A 21,741-nucleotide genomic window follows, 5' to 3' on the forward strand; every position below is an offset into this window, starting at 1 on the left:
ATAAACCTCAATAGAAAATTATTCAGTTTATTTATTAATATCTATAGTGTGGTTAAAATATGAAATAATGAATAATGAATGAAATATACATTCACTGAAAAGCTAAACTGCATAATATTAAGTATTAAGAATGAACACTTTAAAAAAATAAATAAAAACAAACACAATAAAAACTCTAAACCTATACTTAAAATATAAAAATAGAGTTTTAAAAAACTCAACTAAAATCTTTTTCAAGATATGTTTTCTGCAAGACATATTGTGTGGTTGTGTTTGTTCCTCACTAAAAGCTATCTTGTTTTTAAATTATTTTTGAAAGCTTGAAAGCCATTATATATTTGGACACTGTATAGTTTTTGTTGTGTGTAAAACTTCAATATGAATATACTGATGTATATAGCTTTTTCATAAAGAAAGTCATATCAGTTTGAAACAACATGAAGGTGAATGAGTGATGACAGAGATTTCAAGTGAACTATTCCTTTAATCATTTCACACAGTCATTTCACACAGGTTTTTTTTTTGGAAGTGCATAAATGGACATGTCAGTTGTTGTTATAGGACACTGGTTGTATAACGCTTTTGTTTTTAGCATCTTGATATGACATTCTTCCCGCATACATCTGCTGTTCCGTTCAAACTAATTAGTTTGACGCGTTCAGTGTGATGCTGTTCAGATCTAATATCTGTAAATGGGTCTCTTGAATCCTAAAGTCAATCTCTGTGCTTTTTATATGCATGCGCGAGCGTAGTTTGGCATGAAGTGAAACGTCTGCCTCTGTCTTTCTGACTTAGGTTCCCATTGCAGACTCTTCTGCAGTGGGCCACTTGCCAGCTGCGGCCCACTCTCAACGAAACGCCACACGTGCGGAGGACTCGATGTTGCCTGTAAGTTCGCATAACTTTCTTGGGTTGTTTAAGGCTCTTCTGTCCCATTTTCTCATTTGTACAGCAGTTCAGTAACCTCTCTCCTATTCAATGTTGAGCAGAGATGCACTAATGGCTCTCTAATTTATGCTAATGTTACTCTGAATGCTGCACCGCTTAGTGTGTTTGTTTATCTAAAGTGTTTTTAGATGCGAGTCAATTCAAATTAGACTGCACAAGCTTCATTCCCCATACCCTGACACACACAATCACACGCAGCATGTTTCACCAATTAATGTTTCTATCTTCCATTATCCCATGATACAACTGTGGGGTCGTCACATCTAACTGAACATTTATGAGCACTCATAACCTCTGATGTTCACACCCGAAAGCTATTCATCTGTTTGGCCTCAAAGACAAAGACAAAAAAACTTTATGGTTTACTAAATGCTACATAAGCACAGTTGCAAATTAGATATAGGCCCTCAAAATGATAAATTACTTGGAAAAGTATCCATTAGGAGTTGCTTCGCCTGGGGAGTTGACTGTGTTGCCAAAATTAGCATTGTTTTTTTTTTTTTGCTAGTGTAATAAAAGCCTTAGGATTTCATGCAATATTGCAGAATGAACACATCTATTTTTACCTTCCTTCCTCCGTGTCAGTGTCTAGGGAAAATTGCTCCTTTCAGGAACATAAAGCATGTTTGAGAAATTAGCCTTTTGATTATGTGACGTCTGGAACAAAAAAGCAGAAATCCTCGGTGGAGCAAATGCTAATTAAACCTGTGAGGTACACATCACGGACACTATTTATAAACAGTTCTGGGCTGACAGTCCAAAGCTGTTGAGGATGCAACAATTAGGTATACTTACTTCTCACCCCCTCATTTTCGCTCTACCAGCTTAAAAAGTGAATTCCATCAAGTATCTGCACAGAAGGCATTATTACATTTTGTCCTCCAGATAACCTCTCAGCTGTCCTCTATAAGATAAGAAACTTTCAGCTGTGAAACCTGCAGGTTGAATCACAGAAAATGCATTAAATAGGCTTTTTTTGTCTTAAATTCAATAAGAAATTGCAGATATTTTAGTTTAGGTATTTCTTTAATATTTATTTATGCTTAATTTCCCGTGTGGATGCATTATCAGCTGATATTAGAGTTTTGTTAATTTATTTGTATCAATTGTTATACTCATTTCCTCTATTTTTACAATTGTTATTATCCAATGCTCAAGTGTTAAAGTGTTATCCAAGCCAGTGTTAAAAACACTAATTATTTTAATACTGTTAATTCAGTATTACTGATTTATAGTATTATACTTTTAATTCAGCTATTGATCATAATAAATTATGAACATTAAAATGTAATTTTAATTTTTTTTAAATTTTATTTTTTTATATCCATTAAAAAATAAATTAACTTTTTCATATTTCATCATTTAATTTTTTTAAATGCTTAATTTTTTTTAAATATTTAGGTAATTTGGGAATTTAATGTTAGTAATTTGTCATTTAAAAAAGTATATTGTAAATTTATATTGGCTCATGCCACTTGTGTGTTTATTAAATATTTATACTTAATATTTACTAATATTTACTAATGCATATTAATAAAGTAATATTCAGGTGATATTAGAGCATTAATTAATTTAATATTTAATTGTACCTACACTTATCTTCTATTTTTACATTTAAAACGTCAGCTATTATTATATTGTTTAGAATTTTAATATTGGTGTATTCCCAAATTTTGAGCAACACTGGACACAGATCTTCACTTTCAGTAGTAGTGCTCATAGTTGGGTCATGTGATCTGATTCCGGTTTCAGTTGGATATTGCATTTGTGAAGAAATACCTTTTAGCAAGCAAACTCCAGCGATTAAACCTATTTAACTGTGAACTTAAGCGAACCCTTAGATTGTAGTATAACACCACATTAAGTCCATTCAACAGACCTCTCCCTACAATGCGTGCAGAAAATGTCTTCATATTCTTTATTTGCCTACCAATGAGTTAATGCTGTATTTGTGTACGTTAAGCAAACTTTTACAAATATATGTTAATCAGAGTGGGCTTTTTCTTTAAAGACCTATAATCTGCATTGGCCTGAAGCTGACAAGTAATGTTTAAGCTTTTGTTCAAAGGGATATAGTGCAAGCGTGGGCGTAGCTGAGTGAAAGCATCCTCTTTATTTTGCTTTCAGAGCCATAAAGACCACATTTATTCCACCCTTTAATGATACAGACTCCACAACATACAGTACATCCAAACTATTAGCTGTAATCTTTCATAAGCTCATAAGAATTCGCCTGATCAATAAAACAACTTTGTTCACTCATGAGATCTAAGATTCTCTTTGGATGTGGCGGATGGAGTGGTAGGATCAGTAAAGGAATCCCAGCTTTCCAACTTCTCCTCCTCTGACATGAAAGGTGTCAGATCAAAGTGGTTATAGGCTGAAAGACCAGGTCTCTGGAGCTATATGACACCCATCAACCTGGAATTATTCATGTTCAAGTGAACATAGATGATCTCACCTTGAAATCCACACCTGACTTTTTTTTTAAAGTCATGAACTATGTTAACTAAGCCTTTCAAGTGCACCTTGTCAATATAAGATGGCACATGCCAAGATGAATATGTCTTTATGTTTCTAAGCCTTTTCTTACCCAATTGTTTTCAGCTCGTTTACATTGCACACAGAAAAGCATGTCACCAACCAACACTAGGCAATAATATGCTGCATGATAGTAAAATGTAAAAAGTTATTTATTTATTTGTTTTGTCTGGATTTCTTTTAAAATACAGAAATGTATTTTGATACATACAATGACTTGAACATAATAACTCATATATAAAGAATATAAATAAATTCTAAATCAAAAAAACTTTGATCTTTTCTTGGACATACTGTAAAGTGACAACTGATTTCAGTCTCATTAAAAACTCTCATTGAAAGATTCAAATCTCCAAAATAAAATCTAATTATCTAGTTTTTCTCATTAAAAACGTGCAACAGTTTTTTGAAAATATTGTCAAAATATTGTTTTGTTAAGATATACGTTAACACCATAAAATGATAACGACAACATAGTTGCAGTCATTTGTTGGAAGGTTTCCAACTGATAAATGATAAAAAAAAAAAACATTACATGAAATCACGCCATAGTAGATCTATACAGGTGGAGCTGGGGAAGGTGAAGGGTTTCTGAAGCATGCTGCAAATGCTACAGCAAGCTCTATCTGAGTATTTGAATATTGAGCAACAAGCTCCTTGGCTGCTGATCAGTTGTGCCATGAGAATTTTTATGGATTTTTCCCCCATATAGGTTTATAACATGATTTGTGATGGAGTTCAGCTATAGTGTTAACATGTTGTTACCATCTCTGATGATACATTCTCTGTTTCTTCACCAGGGTCTCAGCAGCCTGTTCAGCTCATTAAAAGTGGTGCGTTTACTCCGTCTGGGTCGAGTGGCACGCAAACTGGACCACTATCTGGAATACGGTGCTGCTGTGTTAGTTTTACTGGTGTGTGTCTTTGGCCTGGTGGCACATTGGCTGGCCTGCATCTGGTACAGCATTGGTGATTACGAGATCATCGATGAGGGCACCAACAACCTCAAGAGGGAGAGCTGGCTTTATCAGTTGGCTATCAGCATTGGCACACCATACCGCTACAATGCCAGTGGCTCTGGCCAGTGGGAAGGCGGTCCCAGTAAGCACACACTCTACATATCATCTCTCTATTTCACCATGACAAGTCTCACCACCATTGGCTTTGGGAACATTGCACCTACTACTGACGGGGAGAAGATCTTCTCGGTGGCCATGATGATGGTGGGCTGTAAGTATCACTAAATGGTTTCCTTGCTTTGTGGATGCTTTACTAGATAGATTGAGCTTTAGGTGGTTGCTAAATGTGTGGAGATTAGGGATGCACAATATATCGATGCCATTACTTTTATTGACTGATATTAGAGTTTATATTGGTAGCGCTCAATAACATATATATAAAGGAATAGTTCACCCAAAATTTAAAATATGTTAAAAATATACACACACTAAGGCCATTCAAGATGTAGATGAGTTTGTTTCTTCATCACAACAGATTTGGAGAAATTTAGCATTACATCCCTTGCTCACCAATGGATCCTCTGGAGTGAATGGGTGCCGTCAGAATGAGTGTCCAAACAGCTGATAAAAACATCACAATAATTCACAGTGATACACAGGACTCCAGTCCATCAATTAAAATATTGTAAAGTGAAAAGCTGCTTGTTTGTAAGAAACAAATCCATCATTAAGACATTTTAGCTTCAAACCATTGCTTCTGGCTAAAATATGAATCCTATATCCAGAATATTGCTTTTTGGGTGAACTATTCCTTTAATTTAATTTAATTTGATGAAACTTTCAAAACACACCAATCCAAGAATTGCACACACAAAATGCAAAATGCCTCACATCTCTTGCAAAATGAAGCACTGCATTCAAAACATTTGCAAACACCTTTGCCATAATATTAATTCCTGTTAGATTTTGTGTGTGTTACATAGAGATTGTGTGTTGTGTTTTGTGAAAGTGAAAAATGAGTCAAAGGTGAAGAATAAGTGTATGGTTTGCAGATCTGGAGAGTGGTTCTAGTGTTTGACAGTTACGTTTCAGAAATTGTGACAAGTAACGATTTTGTGTGTAAGCAGTTGTCAAACGGTTATATGTCTTTAGCAATAAATATCTTATACATTATAATGAATGCAGTAATGCCAAAATTCACTTGTAGCATTTAAAATAATTGATTTACTTTTCTGTCTTTTTTTTGGGACAAAATACTGTAGAAATTTGATGAATTTTCACATTATTATCGTTATCATCCAAAATATGAAAATAATAAGCAGCTTTTGGTATCGTCCATAATTTTAATATCAGTGTATCCTTTATAGTTTAAGCTGAACTTCAAGGTAGGGAATACACTTAAAATTGCATCAGAGTGTTTATTAAATTCTCACCAATCAGGGCATATCAGCAACTTTAAGTGCTATATAAAAGCATTGCAGGCACATTAATAGTATCACATAACATCACATAATGTAATATAAAACTATTTTCTGCCATTGCAGGATTTCTGTTTAGAAAAACATTTGCATCATGTTCTAATAAGACCTGCAATGCGCCTTTGAAAACATTTCCTGAAACTTCTCTCTTTAAGCTGCTACATTCAGTCACAAATGAATAAACTTGTGCTTTAAACCTCCTGAACCCATAATGTCACTGTTTGCTCTTCATCCTCTAATCACTTGCTGTTGTCAGAATACTTTCTCTGATGTTCAGAAGTACTGCAGCAGCCCAGCAGTAGTGCAGGTCAGCTTTTGAGTTATTGAACAGTTCCATCAGTAATCCTCTACAGATCCACAGGGCTAGTGATAGAATAAACTACAGTAAATTGCAAGCTGTTGGTTGAAACGTAAAGTGAGCCACCCAGGAGGCTGAAAAACAGTGTCAGTGAGTAAACAGGTAACAGTGGCACAGCTAAACACACAGTTTTGGAAGAGATAGAAATATATATAGGGCAATACATTGGTAAAATTTAAATAGCAGTTAGATTGTTGTACAAGGTGTAGTACAGTAATTTTGTGATGCTAAAATACTGCTTTATATTCTAGTTTAATATGCAGAGACTACAATGAGTCAGCCATTTGTAGGTCAACTTCGTGACGAGTATAAAAACACTGTGCTTTTCAAACATTAGTGCAAAAAAATTTTTCTTAATGAGTATTTTTCTCTTGCTTTTCAGTAAAGTATCTAAACATCCTTACAAGATCTATCCAAACCAGCATTTATTTATTTATTTATTTATAAAAGTACTAATGTTCTTTAGATTTATTTATTTAATTTTTTTTAGCTGTGATTTCTGTTTATTTAAGCAGTGTGACACTCGTGACTCAATCAGTGGTGTGATTTTTCTTTTTCACACTTTCAATGAGTGCCACTAGTAGCACAGAAATGACACACTTCAGCTTTAAAGTTTTAATTGGAAAGCTGACTAAAGGTAGTTTCATTTGGCGTACCCCACCTTATTTCAGATGAGTTTTAGTGGTAGTGAATCGCAGTTTGATCATTTCCTGATGTGTAGCAGCGCAGTGCTTGCCGTTGGTTTATTGCTTGGTTGTTCTGCACCGTTTCTGTCACACTTCTCTCTGTCTGCACAAATGACAGATGGAGAGAAAGTCTTGTGTTGCTTGTGGATTTATCTCACAGTGCTACAGTATGGTGCAATGTGTGGTATTCTGTTGTACTGCATTAGCCAAATCCAGCTAATACTAAATTATTATGAAGCAGACATTTAGAATTAATGAACCATATGAATTCATAAAGACTAGCTGATTTACACAAACCGAGTTGAATTGGCTGTTCTTAGAGTCATATGTGTGCTAATCACGGATCTGTGGATGTACTTTTTGTGTGGTGATGCTGAATCAGTGTTTAAGGCATTGTATGAATGGGACTGGATTTATATTATCTGTGGAATTAGCATTAGGTTAATCACCATGTTAAAGCCAGCTGTGCTGTTTTAGTGAAACAGAGCTACAGTTTAGACTCTTGTTCTTCTTGCCGGTGCATAAATTTGCTTTGTACATCTTTTTTTAAACATAAATCCTGGGCTTGTTAAGGTTCAGTGTATCTTTGTGGGACTGAGAGAGGAGAGAGAGCAAGTTCTACTGCTTCTGGGGACCTTAAAGAGACAGTTGATCCAGAAATAAAAAACGTAATTTCTTCTGTGGAATATGAAATAAGATATTTTCAAGAAGCTTCACATATATATGTTATTTATAAGTTAATGATATAATATTGTTCTTACCAACCAGATATACATAAAACATGTTTGATTTATATACTTTTTTTTAGTATTTATTAATATTGTGAATTAGCCTTTTTAGTTTAAGTTTTAGTTAGGCCTATATTTAAAAATAATTCTACTTAGATTGAATTTATTTTAATTTCAGATTTAGCTATTTTAGTACTTTAGCCAACACTGATTTTATCTCAGTTATTTGCCAAGGCAACATTACTAATGTTTGTTTACATTTTTTTACATTTATGTTTTTCATATCATATTTATACTTTATTTTATTTCTGATTTATTCTCATTTTTAGTTTTAGTGAACAATAACAATATACCTGAATGAATCAGATCAAGCAGTTATTTAAAAAGAATTAGCTTGAAAGAAGCATTCATTTACTGGTCCAGTTCTCAGGTTGTTTTTCTCCCTTTTAACTGTGCTTTGTAAAAAAGAGTGCTTGGTATTTCTAACATGATCCTTTCATGTCCCTAAGCAAAACATCAAATGGTTTTGGAACCACATGAGAATGAGAAAATTACAGGATTTTCATTTTTGAGAGAACTATTCCTGTAAGAGCTGCCTGGACTGATTAATAAAACATACATACACTCTCATTACATAACAAATTGCCCACATTGTCCACATCTCCCTCTCTTTGTCTCGCTCATTCTCTTGAGTAGGGTGTAAGACAAATGCGAGGCTGTAGTTCAGAAGACTCCGCGCAACATAACATTTTAATACTGTCGAGGTTAAGACTTATGGTGTGTGCTCAGTAAGGGAACTGATGCTCTGTGCATCAGGACTCCTCGGGGCCAGGCTGTCATGTGACCACAGTCTCATAGGGCTTGACTCTACCGATAAACCTTGTCCATTCTTTGGCAGTGACCAGAGTGCTGCTGCAGTACAGTTCAGTCAGCAGTAATGGTCTCACCCAAGGGTTTTCCAAAGGTTTATGTGTTCCTGGTACACCAATATGATAGTTTCTTCATCTCATAGAGCTCGGCAGTAGCCGTAATGACCCTTCGTGGCTCGTTTTGAGCTATCTTTGAGCATCAACTGTTATAGGGGACTGTTACAGTCAGCACAGGGGAGACATATGCCTTCAGTGAGGCAGACATTATCAGAAGAACCAGATCTATGTCTAATGGAATCACATCTCATAAAGTGGCATTATAGTGTCTGTGCATTCTCTGCATGTCAACAAACAAAAGTTACATTGCTTGTCTTGTTCAGTTTATGAGTATACATAAAGATTCTGAAATTTCAGTATCTTTGCAATTTCTTAATTTCGTAATGTGATATTTCATAAAGTTATGATGAGAATCCTTGTGAAAAAAGGGCACTTAATTGCAACATGATTGTAGTTGTTTTAACATTTTCATGTTTTCTTATCTTATAGCTCATAGCTTAGCTTATGTTTGTCAGTATTTGGCAGCATATGTATTTCGAAGACAATAGAAATAATTATGAAATTGCATATAAAGATGTACTTAAGTATACTAAACACTTTAAAGTTCAACTAATTCCATTTAATATATATTTAAACTCAGAGACGGACAGTAGTGAAGTATTTTTAATCAGAGTGTTTTTCTTTGGAAAACTTTACTTCACAAGCATAAAATTGTGCTTTTTACTGCACTACTTTTCATATGAAATATCACTGAATTCTTAATTTAATTAGAAATCTATTACTTTCTTTCTTACTTTTACTCAAGTAAAAGTAATTCAGAGATTTACTTGAATACAAGAAAGTGCTACATGTTTATTGTTCTTAAGTTTTAAAGATAAAACAAACAACAACTTTTATGTATGAGATTTAGTTCAGTTAAGTAAAGAGTAAGACATTATGCTTTGGAAAGTAGTGAAGTAAGGGTTTCCGAAGAAAAACACTCTAAAAAACTACAGATACTTTTTTAATTTGCTTGAGTTAAGTAAAAAAATACTTCACTACTGTTCTCCTCTGTTTAAACCATACTACGTTTTCATTCAATTGTAATTAACATGCAGTTAAGTGTCAGAAAACATTTCATTCAGTTTGCTATTAAGTATATTATTTTAAAGTGTTATTTCCATAGTAAGTACTTTTTTTAAAAGTATGCTAAAGTGTACTTTTTTTAGGGCATTTTTAAGTAATAAAGACAGTAAGAGTTAGATTTGTAAGATTTGTTTCAACAGCTATAATTTCAAGGAGACTTACATCAGTCTATGACGGCTATGTTATTAGACATGTTGAATGTGTTGCGTATGACAAGACGTCTGAAGCACCCCACTGGGAAAGTTATTTCCACTCACCAGTCACACAGTGTTGTTCTGGATGTCTTTTTTTCATGCTTCATATGTCGATAAGCAGCAGTATTCACAAAGAAATCTGATGTGTTAACTTGTTCGGTCAGTGCAATACACTGATGCATTCCTGCATTTGTGAAGTTATTGATCTGCCATCTCTGACTAAATACTGACTGTGTCTGAGCTCATGGCTGTCCAGATGCTGTTTTCACCATCTCTCCTTTTCATGTTCTTGATAATAGCATGTGATGTAATATAATTTCACGATAATAGCAGTGCTTTAAGTGATTACATTTTTTTTTAAATCAAATTAATAACGATATACCAGTATTTCATAACTTATTATGGAATTAAGTACAGGTTACAAGACACAGTTACAATTTTTTATTTTTTTTACATTTATTATATAATTTTACAATAATAAGTTGTATTTATAGCCCTGCTCTCAGTGCACCTACGTGTATAGCAAAAGAGTCATTCTTCTATTTGAAGGACAGTCAAACCCGAAGATGTTGTATCCTGGTGTATAATTACTCTAATGAGTCTTCTCCCTCATATGCACACCTCTCACAATCATCTGCTGTTTTCTCTGCCAAGACATTTTGGGTTTGCACCTATTCAAATGTAAATCAAATCATTTTCCTCCTGCTGCAGTCTTGGGAAAGAGAAACTAGATCGCCCATAATGTCTTACAGCAAACAGGGACAGTGGCTGAAATATATTATGCAGTGCATCATTATGTGGATCTTTTTAAGTAGGGGGTAGAATGTGTCAGGAGTTTAAGGTCCAGGGGGTTTATTGATCTCCCAGTCCATTCAAATGACAGGTATATTGAACCTACAATCAATGCTGTACAGAAAGGGTATAAATAGCTGAATTTGTTGTCAAACTGTGTCTAATTTAAGATCAGCATAATGCATGTATAACTGCATTAATTTGAGATAAATTCTCTGACACACTATTTTTTTGAGCTCTTGGTGGTTTGCCAGACACCTTTATTGGTCCACAATATACCAGCATATTATCAAGCCTGACTCGCATTTGGCAGGAGACTCATAATTCCCTGGGTTAGGTCAGATAATATTGTGAACTATTAAGGGTGTAGGCGTCAAGAGATTCATTGCCTGTTTACTGCCTAATGGAGTTGGAAAATGTTTGCACTTAAACTGGGGTTGAAAATGAACACAAACCAGCATGCACTGCTGGGAGACAGATGTGTAAAAAAATGTAAGTGATAGACACTGTTGTGGTGCATCTTCAGCTTTAGGGGACTGAGTGCCTCTCTGAGGTGCTGTATTGACTGTAGCGATGTGGAGAGAAGAGGAGGTTACTTAATGCAGTAGGAGAAAGAGGGTTAGTTTCGGGAAGATAGACAACATGATGTAAATCCCTATTGTGTTTAAGCTTAGAGAGATCTCTGGCCTCACTACTGAGAAAGAGAGAGTGCGCTCTGATAAATGCATTCTGTAACTGTCAAGTGACCAAAATTAACTTTATGATTCTAAATGGCATTTTTTTTAGTATAGTTTTTAATATATATATATTTTTTTTAAATAGTAGCTGACTAAAATATGTACAAGGACAAGATTGAATATATATAGGGGTGTGCGATAATGACAAAAAGTGATATGTTGATATTTTCTGGAATTTTGTTGATAACGATAATTAGACCATATTTTGCTGATTGTGTTATTGTGCTGGTACTTGGACAGGTTTTAATACTGCCATGGACAGATGAATCCCAACCTTTTAAAGGTGCAATGTGTAATATTTACAATGATCTGTTTAAAGAAATGCAATATAATATATATAACTATTTTTTCAGAGGTGTAAAAAGACCTTTCTTAATGAACCGTCATGTTTTTATTTCCTTAGATTGAGCTATTTCAATCTACATACACCGCGGGTCCCCTTACATGGAAATCGCCACCATGTTTCTACAGTAGCCCTAAACCACAGTTACTCATTATGCGGCTCGCGAGTAGCTTACAGTATCACACTGCCACTTGCCTTCAGAGAGGCGGGAGCGAGCAGGAAGCGAGCGGGCGGATCTTGGACAGAGCGCAGAGCGGCAATTTCAAAAGGACGGTGGACGGAGCGTCGCATTTCCCGCTCCAATTTCGCTCTGCTCACACCACGAGTCTGAAGCATGCTCATTCAAGCCTGACCCTGAATCCATTAGTCTTGCACAGTCATCAACAGTAGACTATTTTCAAGCAAAACTCGGCTCAATAATGGAGTTCAAAAAGTAAAATGAGAATTCATACAGGTGTAGCCTATCAAAGTCGCTCCGGAGTAGCCAATAAGGCGCATCAGTCAAAAAATGCGCCATGAAGAAGAAAAAACATATAGGCCTAGCCTCGCACTGGACTATAAGTCACATTTATTTAGAAATGTATTAAAAATAAAAAAATAAAAAAAAATCTTATGGACGGGACAGTTCTCCGTTATGGACGTGAGCGCTCTGACAGCGGCACTAAGGCTGCTTAAAAACTTTCACTGAGACCTCAAACAGAAAGCACAAAGCCTGTCTTTAAATTTGATTTCGTTTTGTATTAATTGTATCTTAATTTTAATCAAGGTTTCATCAACCAATTGTCTGGATTTAATAAGAAGTAAATAGAAAATAGATAACCACGATACGAAGGAGCCGGTGTGAACCTGGAGTTTGTCTCATGAATGAACCGAAAGTCAGCGTATAGCCTACTTGCCTCACAGACCCGACAAATAGGCTATATATAAAGCTTGAAATGTCTACTTTTAAACAAAACAATTCAAAACGAAAGAAAACAGACTGCTCTCCCTCCCGTATGAAATGTGCATTTCTCTCAGGCGCGTTCACTACTGCGAAGATCACGAGTCAGCATCTTTCTAGCCGACAGACATAAAAAAAAATTTAATGTCTTCTGCTATATTTTACATATTCATAATCATTAATTTTGCCGTTTCGTTGTGACAGCTTTTAAGTGCCCTTAAATGTTAAATGAATGCATCAGCACTGAAAACATAGAGATTTTTTTTCTGTTGGGGGCATTTTGTTTGACATGCATGCCAGCTTTCGCTCATCCCACTATTAAAGTAAATCTGTTCTTAAACGAAAATGTATTGGCCGTGTTATTTCTTTTTTGTGGGATGTCCGATTTATATGTAGAAATGCACATTTGCAAAGGTGACTTAGTGTGTTGTCGTAAAAGTGGCTCGCCTTTTGATTTTGCTCTGCCAATGTGGCTCTTTTGAAAAAAATAGTGAGGATCACTGCCCTAAACGGACAAACTGCTCTACACAGCACGTCTTGTCTCTTTGTTGCTTTTGCGAATAAAACACTGACACAATGATGAACAAGTACATTAACATTTGCAATAACATTGATTTATTGAATAATTAAATAAATATAATTCCTTGATTTACCTTTGTAAAGAAATCTCATTGCTCTCTGTTGTCTTTACCGACGGCATCTTTAGTGTCGGCCACCGTAGCTTCTCTAAAGGGAGGGGTGAGCGGGGGACTGAGCCGTTGGTTGCAACCAACTGCTCGATGCTGCCAAAAATTACACAGTGCACCTTTAAATATCTTCATATTCTGTGAAGGTGGTTAGTTTGCAGGGCTAACAGAAATTAACTTTTCCAATACGTTTAAATTGATTTTTACCTTTATAAAGCCCAATTTTTTCTAACCTAATTAAATGTATGCATCATCTTTTGTGTCAAATTCTTAATTAAATTGAATCAATAAATTTAAATAGTAAGACACTATAGGGCTGTTGCAGGTAATAGGAATACTGGAAATGATTTCGGGGAAAAGGGGAAAATATACTTAAAGTCACCTTGAAATCAAAATTGAAAATTCTTATTTTTTAATGGAATACTGTACTGTTTATTGTATCTTCGTTGAATTCATTCTATTGTACACTTCATTCTTTTTTTTATTTTTTATTCATGTTCCCTTGTAATCTTTAATCAAAAACGGTAACCTCCCCTCCCCCTCCAAACGACTCCTCTTCTCTTCTGGTTATGAGCTATGGCGCAAGGGCGGAGCTAGTGATGTGAGGGGTAAACGCTTGGATAAACAACAGGTGGAAAAACTGAAGCTGATGCTTCCATTACAGAAATCAATGCATTGACCAGTACTGACGCAAACTGAAGCAATGCCTTCATTCGCATTATGATTTGACATGACTGGTTATGATTGGATGTGATTGGTTCATGCAATAAATCTCACCTCTTGTGTTTGTGTGCATTCTGAGTTTGTGTATCAGTCTGAAAATGGGAGTTTTTAGTGAGCAATCAGCTTGGTAAAAATTTTAAGTAAAATTAACTAAAGTAAAATTAAATGTGTATGTATAATACTAGTCAGAAAAAAAAAACGCCACTCAGAATCAGCTCTATATATTTCATTTCAGAAACTTGTATTTACATATACACTCACCGGCCACTTTATTAGTGTAAGTTGTGTGTAAAAAAAAAATGCCTTGTTGATGTCAAAGGTCAGAGGAGAATGGACAGACTGGTTAGAGATGACAGAAAGGCAACAGTAACTCAAATGACCACTTGTTACAACCAAGGTATGTAGAATACCATCTCTGAATGCACAACACGTCAAACCCTGAAGCAGATGGGCTACAGCAGCAGAAGACCACACCGGGTGCTGCTCCTGTCAGCTAAGAACAGGAAACGGAGGCTACAATTCACACAGGCTCACCAAAATTGGACTATAGCAGATTGTAAAAATGTTGCCTGGTCTGATGAGTCTAGATTTCTGCTGCAACATTCAGATGATAGGGTCAGAATTTGGCGTAAAGAACATGGATCATGGAAAAGCATGGATCCATCCTGCCTTGTCTCAATGGTTCATGCTGCTGGTGGTTGTGTAATGGTGTGGGGGATATTTTCTTGGCACACTTTGGGCCCCTTAGTACCAATTGAGAATGGTTTAAACACCACAGTCTACCTGAGTATTGTTGCTGACCATCTCCATGCCTTTATGACTACAGTGTACCCATCTTCTGATGGCTACTTCCAGCAGGATAATGCACCATGTCACAAATCTGAGGAATATTTCCAGCACCTTGTTCAATCTATGCCATGAAGAATTAAGGCAGTTCTGAAGGTAAACCGGTACTAGCAAGGTGTACCTTATAAAGTGGCCAGTGAGTGCATGTGTGTCATTTGGGTCACTTTGGAGTGTGGCATTTATTCAGGAGTCCAAGTTAATGTTTGACCCTGTTGTGGACCTTATAAATCTTCATCTTAAGTGACACATTACAGATTGACTGTGAATGTGGCACTCGCTCAAGAGCAAATCCCGGACATCTCCAGCAGGTTGACAGCACACAGGAGTCACAGGCTGCATGCTGCATGACAGCTGTGAAGAAATGTGCCGTCAAACACCCTCTGCTTTTTTGACTCTAATATCATAGCCAGATGCCAACAACTTGCAGGGTAATGACCATAGTATGACTATGCAGTTGAGATTGTTTGTATTACTTATTACAATCTATAACTAATACTATTTAAGAACAAAATGTGTTTGTCCTGCTCTATAGTAATATTCAAAGAGCAGAGGTGAGCAGTGCCGATCCTGACCTCCCTGGGGCCCTAAGCAAAATTCTGCTAAGGGGCCCTCTAACTGACCCGTGATGCCGTGAGCTATGTAAACCATTTGCCATTGCCACACAGTCACACCTGACACTTCAGTGATCCCAATACAATCCTCCCTCCTTTAAACAAAACAGTCGACAATATAGAACAGAATGAGGTTCAAACAAACAATATTTATTGAATAGAGTATTTCCTATAGAATATTAAGATAACAAGTGAATATTATTAAGTAAGTGAATATTAACGTAAACATAAATAAGAAAACTAAATTGGAAAAATCAAATATCTATATCTATATAACTATATATCTATATATATCTATATATATATATAAATTTATATAATTAATATTACTATTGTTGTGGTTGTTGATGATAATAATAACTATATAATAATAAAATACTCAAAATATATAAAGTCATTTATTATAAATTACATAATCTTACAGAAACAGGAGAGATAAAACTCAGTCCTCATAAAGTCTGTTAAGACGGGGGGCCAATCTGCTGGGTCATTTGGTGGAGCGGCAACTGTTCTATTTGGGTCTGAGCTGCTTGTATCTGCTGCTGGCTGTACACCTCTGGTTGTGCTAGTACTGACTGAGGCTGCCTGTACTTCACCTGGGTCTGACACTGTGTTCGTACTTTCTGAAGCTGGCTGTTCTGGGTCTGTGCTAGTACTGGCTGAGGCTGGATGTGTATCAACTGAGTCTGTGCTTGTACTGGCTGATGGTCCAGCATCTCCTCTACTGACAAACTTAAGCATAGCACCTGCAAATTATAGATAACTCGTTTTATAAGCTGCATCAGACCCATTCAAACTGCCTCCCAATTTTCTTTTAAACATTTTCAAATATAAAATACTATTTATACTATGGCTTGGCTCTTGTAATATTTAACTAGTGAACTAGTTATGCAGATATCAATAATCCCTGTGAGTGATGACATCATTGATATCAAGAATGAACTTTTGTACAAGTTAACATGTAATTCCTGATATCAAAAATAGACATTGGTAGATAAAAATGTAACTAAGTATTACTATTAGCTATTAGTATTAATATTATTAGTATTAGCTATTATTGACTAACTATTAGTAAAAATAATCAAGAATTCACATTGCAAATAGTAAAAAAATGTAATGCTTGATATCAAAAATGCATAAGCTGTGAATGAATAAAAGCTAAAATGGCTTGCCATAGCATGTTAAAGGTTTTTTTATTTTTGTAATATGGTGAAGCAATTCTTGATTTATGGTTATTATTAACTGAGGGATGTGCATTCACACATTGACCAGTATGTCCAGCTAATCAACATTTTAAATTCAATATAGCCTATAAATCAAGTCAATCACTGTCAAATTATCAATACATTGCTTTCCATCTTGCATAATTAGTGCAGTGCAGTTGTATAGAGTTTTTAACTACACATTGACTGAGACTAGATAATCAGTGTCTTGTTTTAAAAGTATGTATGTATAATGTGCACTTTTGATGAGGAGTGAAATCATTCTCGCCCATATATTGTACAGTCTGTCTGGTCTCCACATATATTTCTGCTTGAAAAATGCGCATTTCATTTCGTGCATGCGCATATGAACGCATGATAACACGCGACGCGGTTATCTTTTCCGAGCTGCAGTAAACAAACACCGTTGCACTTTGTCGTTTATCAAAAACAAACGTAATAAATAATTGTATTTTACTCTCACTTTTGTCAGGCACAAAGTGATGCAAGAGATGCACTGCCTGCCTGCCCAGCTAGGTTAGGAAGACCGAAAAAACACAACAGAAATGCACATAAACCCAAGTATAAACTTTACTTTGCTGACCTCAAACTTAGAGAGGAGAGAAGACAAGTTTACCTGATTGTTGTTCCCGCAGTTCACTTTCATGGGTTTTTTTCCCCTCTTTTCGTGACCAGAGGATAGTTTCGCTTCATTTTGTCATGGATGTTGTAAACATTAATTGACGGTGACGTGACGCTCTATGACACGAGGAGGAGGCGGGGCCTTGAGTAATTTGCGGGGCCCTACGCAGCTTGCGTAGTGAGCGTATAGGGCTGATCGGCTCTGGAGGTGAGATATTAAATGATATGGGAGAGAAGCACAACACAGGGAGAGAGAAATAGAGTGATGGACAGAAATGGTGTCTGCCTTCAGGCACTGTAGTAATTGCTGAAGCTGACCGCGTGTGTTAAGGCATCTATCCTTGTTGGGCTGATGCTGGAACTGAGCCGAGTTTATTCCTCCAAGCACTAGAGCATTACATTAACTTACAATTACAGACTCATCTGGGTCATCGCCTCATAAGGGCTGAAAAATGACTGAATTGTATCAGAAAGACGGTTGGGATAATTCACTAAACACTTGCATCAATTTATTGCTGTATTTCAGCACAAAAACATGGATTTTATTCATTAACTACTCATAGTCCGACTTAATTAGGCGGCAGTGTTATCCATGAGGTAATTTTTCATGCATGCATATACGTACAGTAAATCAGTATCAGTCAAACCAATGAAATATTGCAGCATGGTGGTTTTTATCACATTGTTTTTGCTGGAAGTTATGCTAGCACACACACATTTCCCTTTTCCAATATTTTGAAGTAATCTTGATAATTAACAGCTCATTGTAATCTCTCGCCAACCCAACATTTGTTACTACAGTAAACAAAAGGAGCATTGTGTACAGTAATGGAACACCATCCTCCACTCATGATTGTGGCAGATTTATAAATGATCCTGTCATTCAGTCTTTCTCTTTTTGTTATGTGATTTGCATAATTCCTTTACTGAGCCAATGTATTCTTCACCTATAAAGTAAATAAAGCGTATATGACATTCATTTATTTACATAGAAATATGGAAATGATAGTGACAAGCCTGTATGATGACCTGACTGTGACCGTGCATTAAATACGTAAGCTTAGTACATGGCTCAAAACTGTTATGTAATACAGAGAAATCATGTGGTCTTGGTTTTCTTTATCCTTTGGGGTAAAATTCTTATGTGATTCTAGCAATATTTATATATGTATATATATATGACTTGTTCAAATCTCTGTTAACCTCTGCCTTCCGGGCGAACCTTTTGTCCCCCTCATACTGATCATTACTGCAGAAGTGTGAGGAACAACTCTATCTCCTCTTGAATAAATCATGCTCAGGGAGATCTCTGAATGATGACTCATCAATCTGAAAGAATGCTAATATAATCCTTGTTAGCAATGAGTCACGTTATTCAGACATATCACTAGATCAGCAGTCTTACGTCTGTACATCTAGTGAGAGGAGGGCTGCACATTTCAATCAGTCACTCAGAGTTTTGCTTCCATGCTCACATAATTCCAAACAGTTTCTCAATGATGATTTTTTAAAAGAAGTGGAAGTGAGTGAAATGTTGTAAAATATCTCACCACATGCATCTTTTCTTTAAAGACAGCATGTTTTAATATCATTTTTGAAGAATGTGTTTGAATATCTTCATTAAGTGGGAGAGTTTGATCTGAGAGCGCGCTTCTTGTTCTCCCCTTGGTATTTCTTCTTTTAATTTCCATCTATGTCTGGTGGGGTTTTACAGATACATATAGTTACACTGTGGTTTGATTGGTATGTATGGTGGTTATTACTCACACTGAGGCAGTAACAACGGTTTGTATTTGTTTTTGATACAGATAGTGATCAAAGGAGCTCACTCAGCTGCATTAGTAATGTCAGAAAGCTTATTTCATAGTTCTTCCTTTCATTTGGCCTTGTGTATCGTGCTAGACACAGCTATAAATAAATGTAATGTTTGACTTTCTGTACTTTTAAGGCCCCAAATAAGCACTATAGAATAATATCGAATCAATAAAGTCTTTTTCTTTCTTTCTTTTTCCTGAGATGGTTCTTAGATTTATAGAGGTGTTTCAGGGAGCACAATTTTTGGCAGTTGCAGAACAGATAGAAACTACAATTAAGTAAACAGATTGCTAGGTAGGTAAGCAGATAGATACTGTAGATACAGTAAATAAACAGAAACATAGGTAGGTAGCTAGGTAGGTAGGTAGATACTACAGATACGACGCCTTTTAGTAAAGTGATGCTTTTCTGATGATTTTGATTGGTTCATTTGTTAGAAATTTAGAAAAGTAATCAAATCAGTAATCAGTTACATTACTTTAGGGAGTGATGTGTCAGTAAACAGCAAAAACACATTCACTTGTGCTAAAAGAAATATGAACACTTTAGCTCTTTATATCTGAACATACAGTATATTGGACGTTTCTTCCTGACAAAATGACATGCTCATAACCGCCTAAAGTGCAGCACATGGCCCTATTACCATTGTGCCCTGGAGCAAAGTGCTTAACCCCAGGTTGCCCCAGAGGGACTGTCCCTGCTTTTGTTATACTTTCAATCCATTACTTCTGAAAAGAAAAAGCTTTTGAAGGACGACATGTTAATTTGACCTATAATCTATGTCCATTAAGGTTACCCTAACATCATCAAATTAGTGTCAATCATTGATAGAGAGTGAAAATGTGTTTCTTTTTAGCTGAGCTACTGTTTGATATATTGCTGTTGATTGTATTGAAGGAATATTTTACACAAAAATTAAAATTAGCTGAAAATGTGCTCATCCTCAGGCCATTTAAAAGCACATAACTTGCTCACTAAATGGATCCTCTGCAGTGAATGGGTGTCGTCAGAATTATAGAAAAATGTTAATGTAGATGCATGATAATTGACGCATTATCGTGATGTTTGTGTCATCTGTTTAGACTCTCATTCACTCTCATACTATAGAACCATTGGAGAGCAAGTGATGTAATGCTGAATTTCTTAAAATTTTTGGGCAAATTCCTTAAATTTTTTTTTTCCTTTATTTAACCAGGAAAGTACTCGTTGAGATTAAAAATCTCATTTTCAAGAGTGTCCTGGCCAAGATAGGCAGCAGTACAACCATACATACAACACAGAATACACAAAAACATAAGACAACTAAAATAGCAGATAAAACAACCACAAATCCTTGGCATATCATGCAGAACAACTACAGCCAGATGTGGCTGCTTCCAAGTCAGTTAATATCCTCTTAAAAGTAACCAATGAGACAAGCTTATTAAGTTTCAAATTTTTCTGTAACTTGTTCCATGCAAAGGGAGCAGCAAAGTTAAACGCCTTTTTCCCCAGCTCAGTTCTAACATTTGGTACAGACAGAAAAACAAGATCCTGGGACTGAAGATTGTAAGTCCCAATATTTTTTACACTGATGTAGGTCAGAAGGTAGGATGGAAGAAGACCTAAAATAGCCTTATATATAAAATCATACCAGTGTTGAAGTCTCCGTGTTGACAGAGAAGACCATCCAACACGTTCATACAGTTCACAGTGGTGAGTGAGGACTTTAAGACCAGTGATGAACCTCAAAGCTCCATGGTATATAGTGTCCAGTGCATGTAAACTTTGAGACGAAGCGTGCATATATAAAACATCACCATAGTCAATAATAGACATAAAAGTACCAGCAACTAACCTCTTTTTAGGTTCGAATGAGAGACAGGATTTGATTCTAAAATAAAACCCTAGTTTAAGTTTTAATCTTTTTGCCAGCTGCTGAATATGAGAAGTAAAAGAAAGAGATTCATCTATTAAAATACCGAGATATCTGTATTTAGAAACACATTCAATCTTCTTACCCTGAGAAGTGATGATTGAAGGCAGATTTAATTTGGATTTTGAATTTGAAAAAAGCATTACTTTTGTTTTTTCAGCATTTAAAACAAGTTTCAGATCATAAATGTTCTGTTGATGCATATTAAAATCAAATTGTAATTGGGAGAGGGCCTGGCCTGCTGTAGGTGCTGAGCAATACAGTACAGTGTCATCTGCATAAAAATGAAAATTTCCTTTCAAAATGTTATGATTTATGTCATTTAATACTCGATGGTTAAGCTCTGCCAGGAGCACACTAAACAAACAAACGATTTGCAAAAGTCAGAGATGCCTTGAGTTCTAAGAAACTAGAATGGTTAAACCAGTTATTTTAATGCTAATAAAGTTTATTCTTCATGAAGTTACAGTAAGATCTTGAATTTGATGTCAGTATGGTGACTGTGCAAACACCTGGCCTTCAGCATCTGCTCGCTGAGTACAGTTC

The 21,741-nt window shown here is 35.7% G+C and overlaps 1 protein-coding gene across 1 annotated transcript in view; it reads left to right on the top strand.

Moving 5' to 3' along the window:
* Window positions 1-21,741, top strand: part of kcnh5a (potassium voltage-gated channel, subfamily H (eag-related), member 5a) — a 99,969-nt gene that overhangs the window by 43,960 nt on the left and 34,268 nt on the right. Inside the window, exons 7-8 of the mRNA XM_059513000.1 lie at window positions 796-888; window positions 4,290-4,719. Coding sequence (XP_059368983.1) covers window positions 796-888; window positions 4,290-4,719 — 523 coding nt within the window. The remainder of the gene's footprint in view (window positions 1-795; window positions 889-4,289; window positions 4,720-21,741) is intronic.

The sequence above is a fragment of the Carassius carassius genome, chromosome 27 (genome assembly GCF_963082965.1).
Source record: "Carassius carassius chromosome 27, fCarCar2.1, whole genome shotgun sequence".
Taxonomy (NCBI): domain Eukaryota; kingdom Metazoa; phylum Chordata; class Actinopteri; order Cypriniformes; family Cyprinidae; genus Carassius; species Carassius carassius.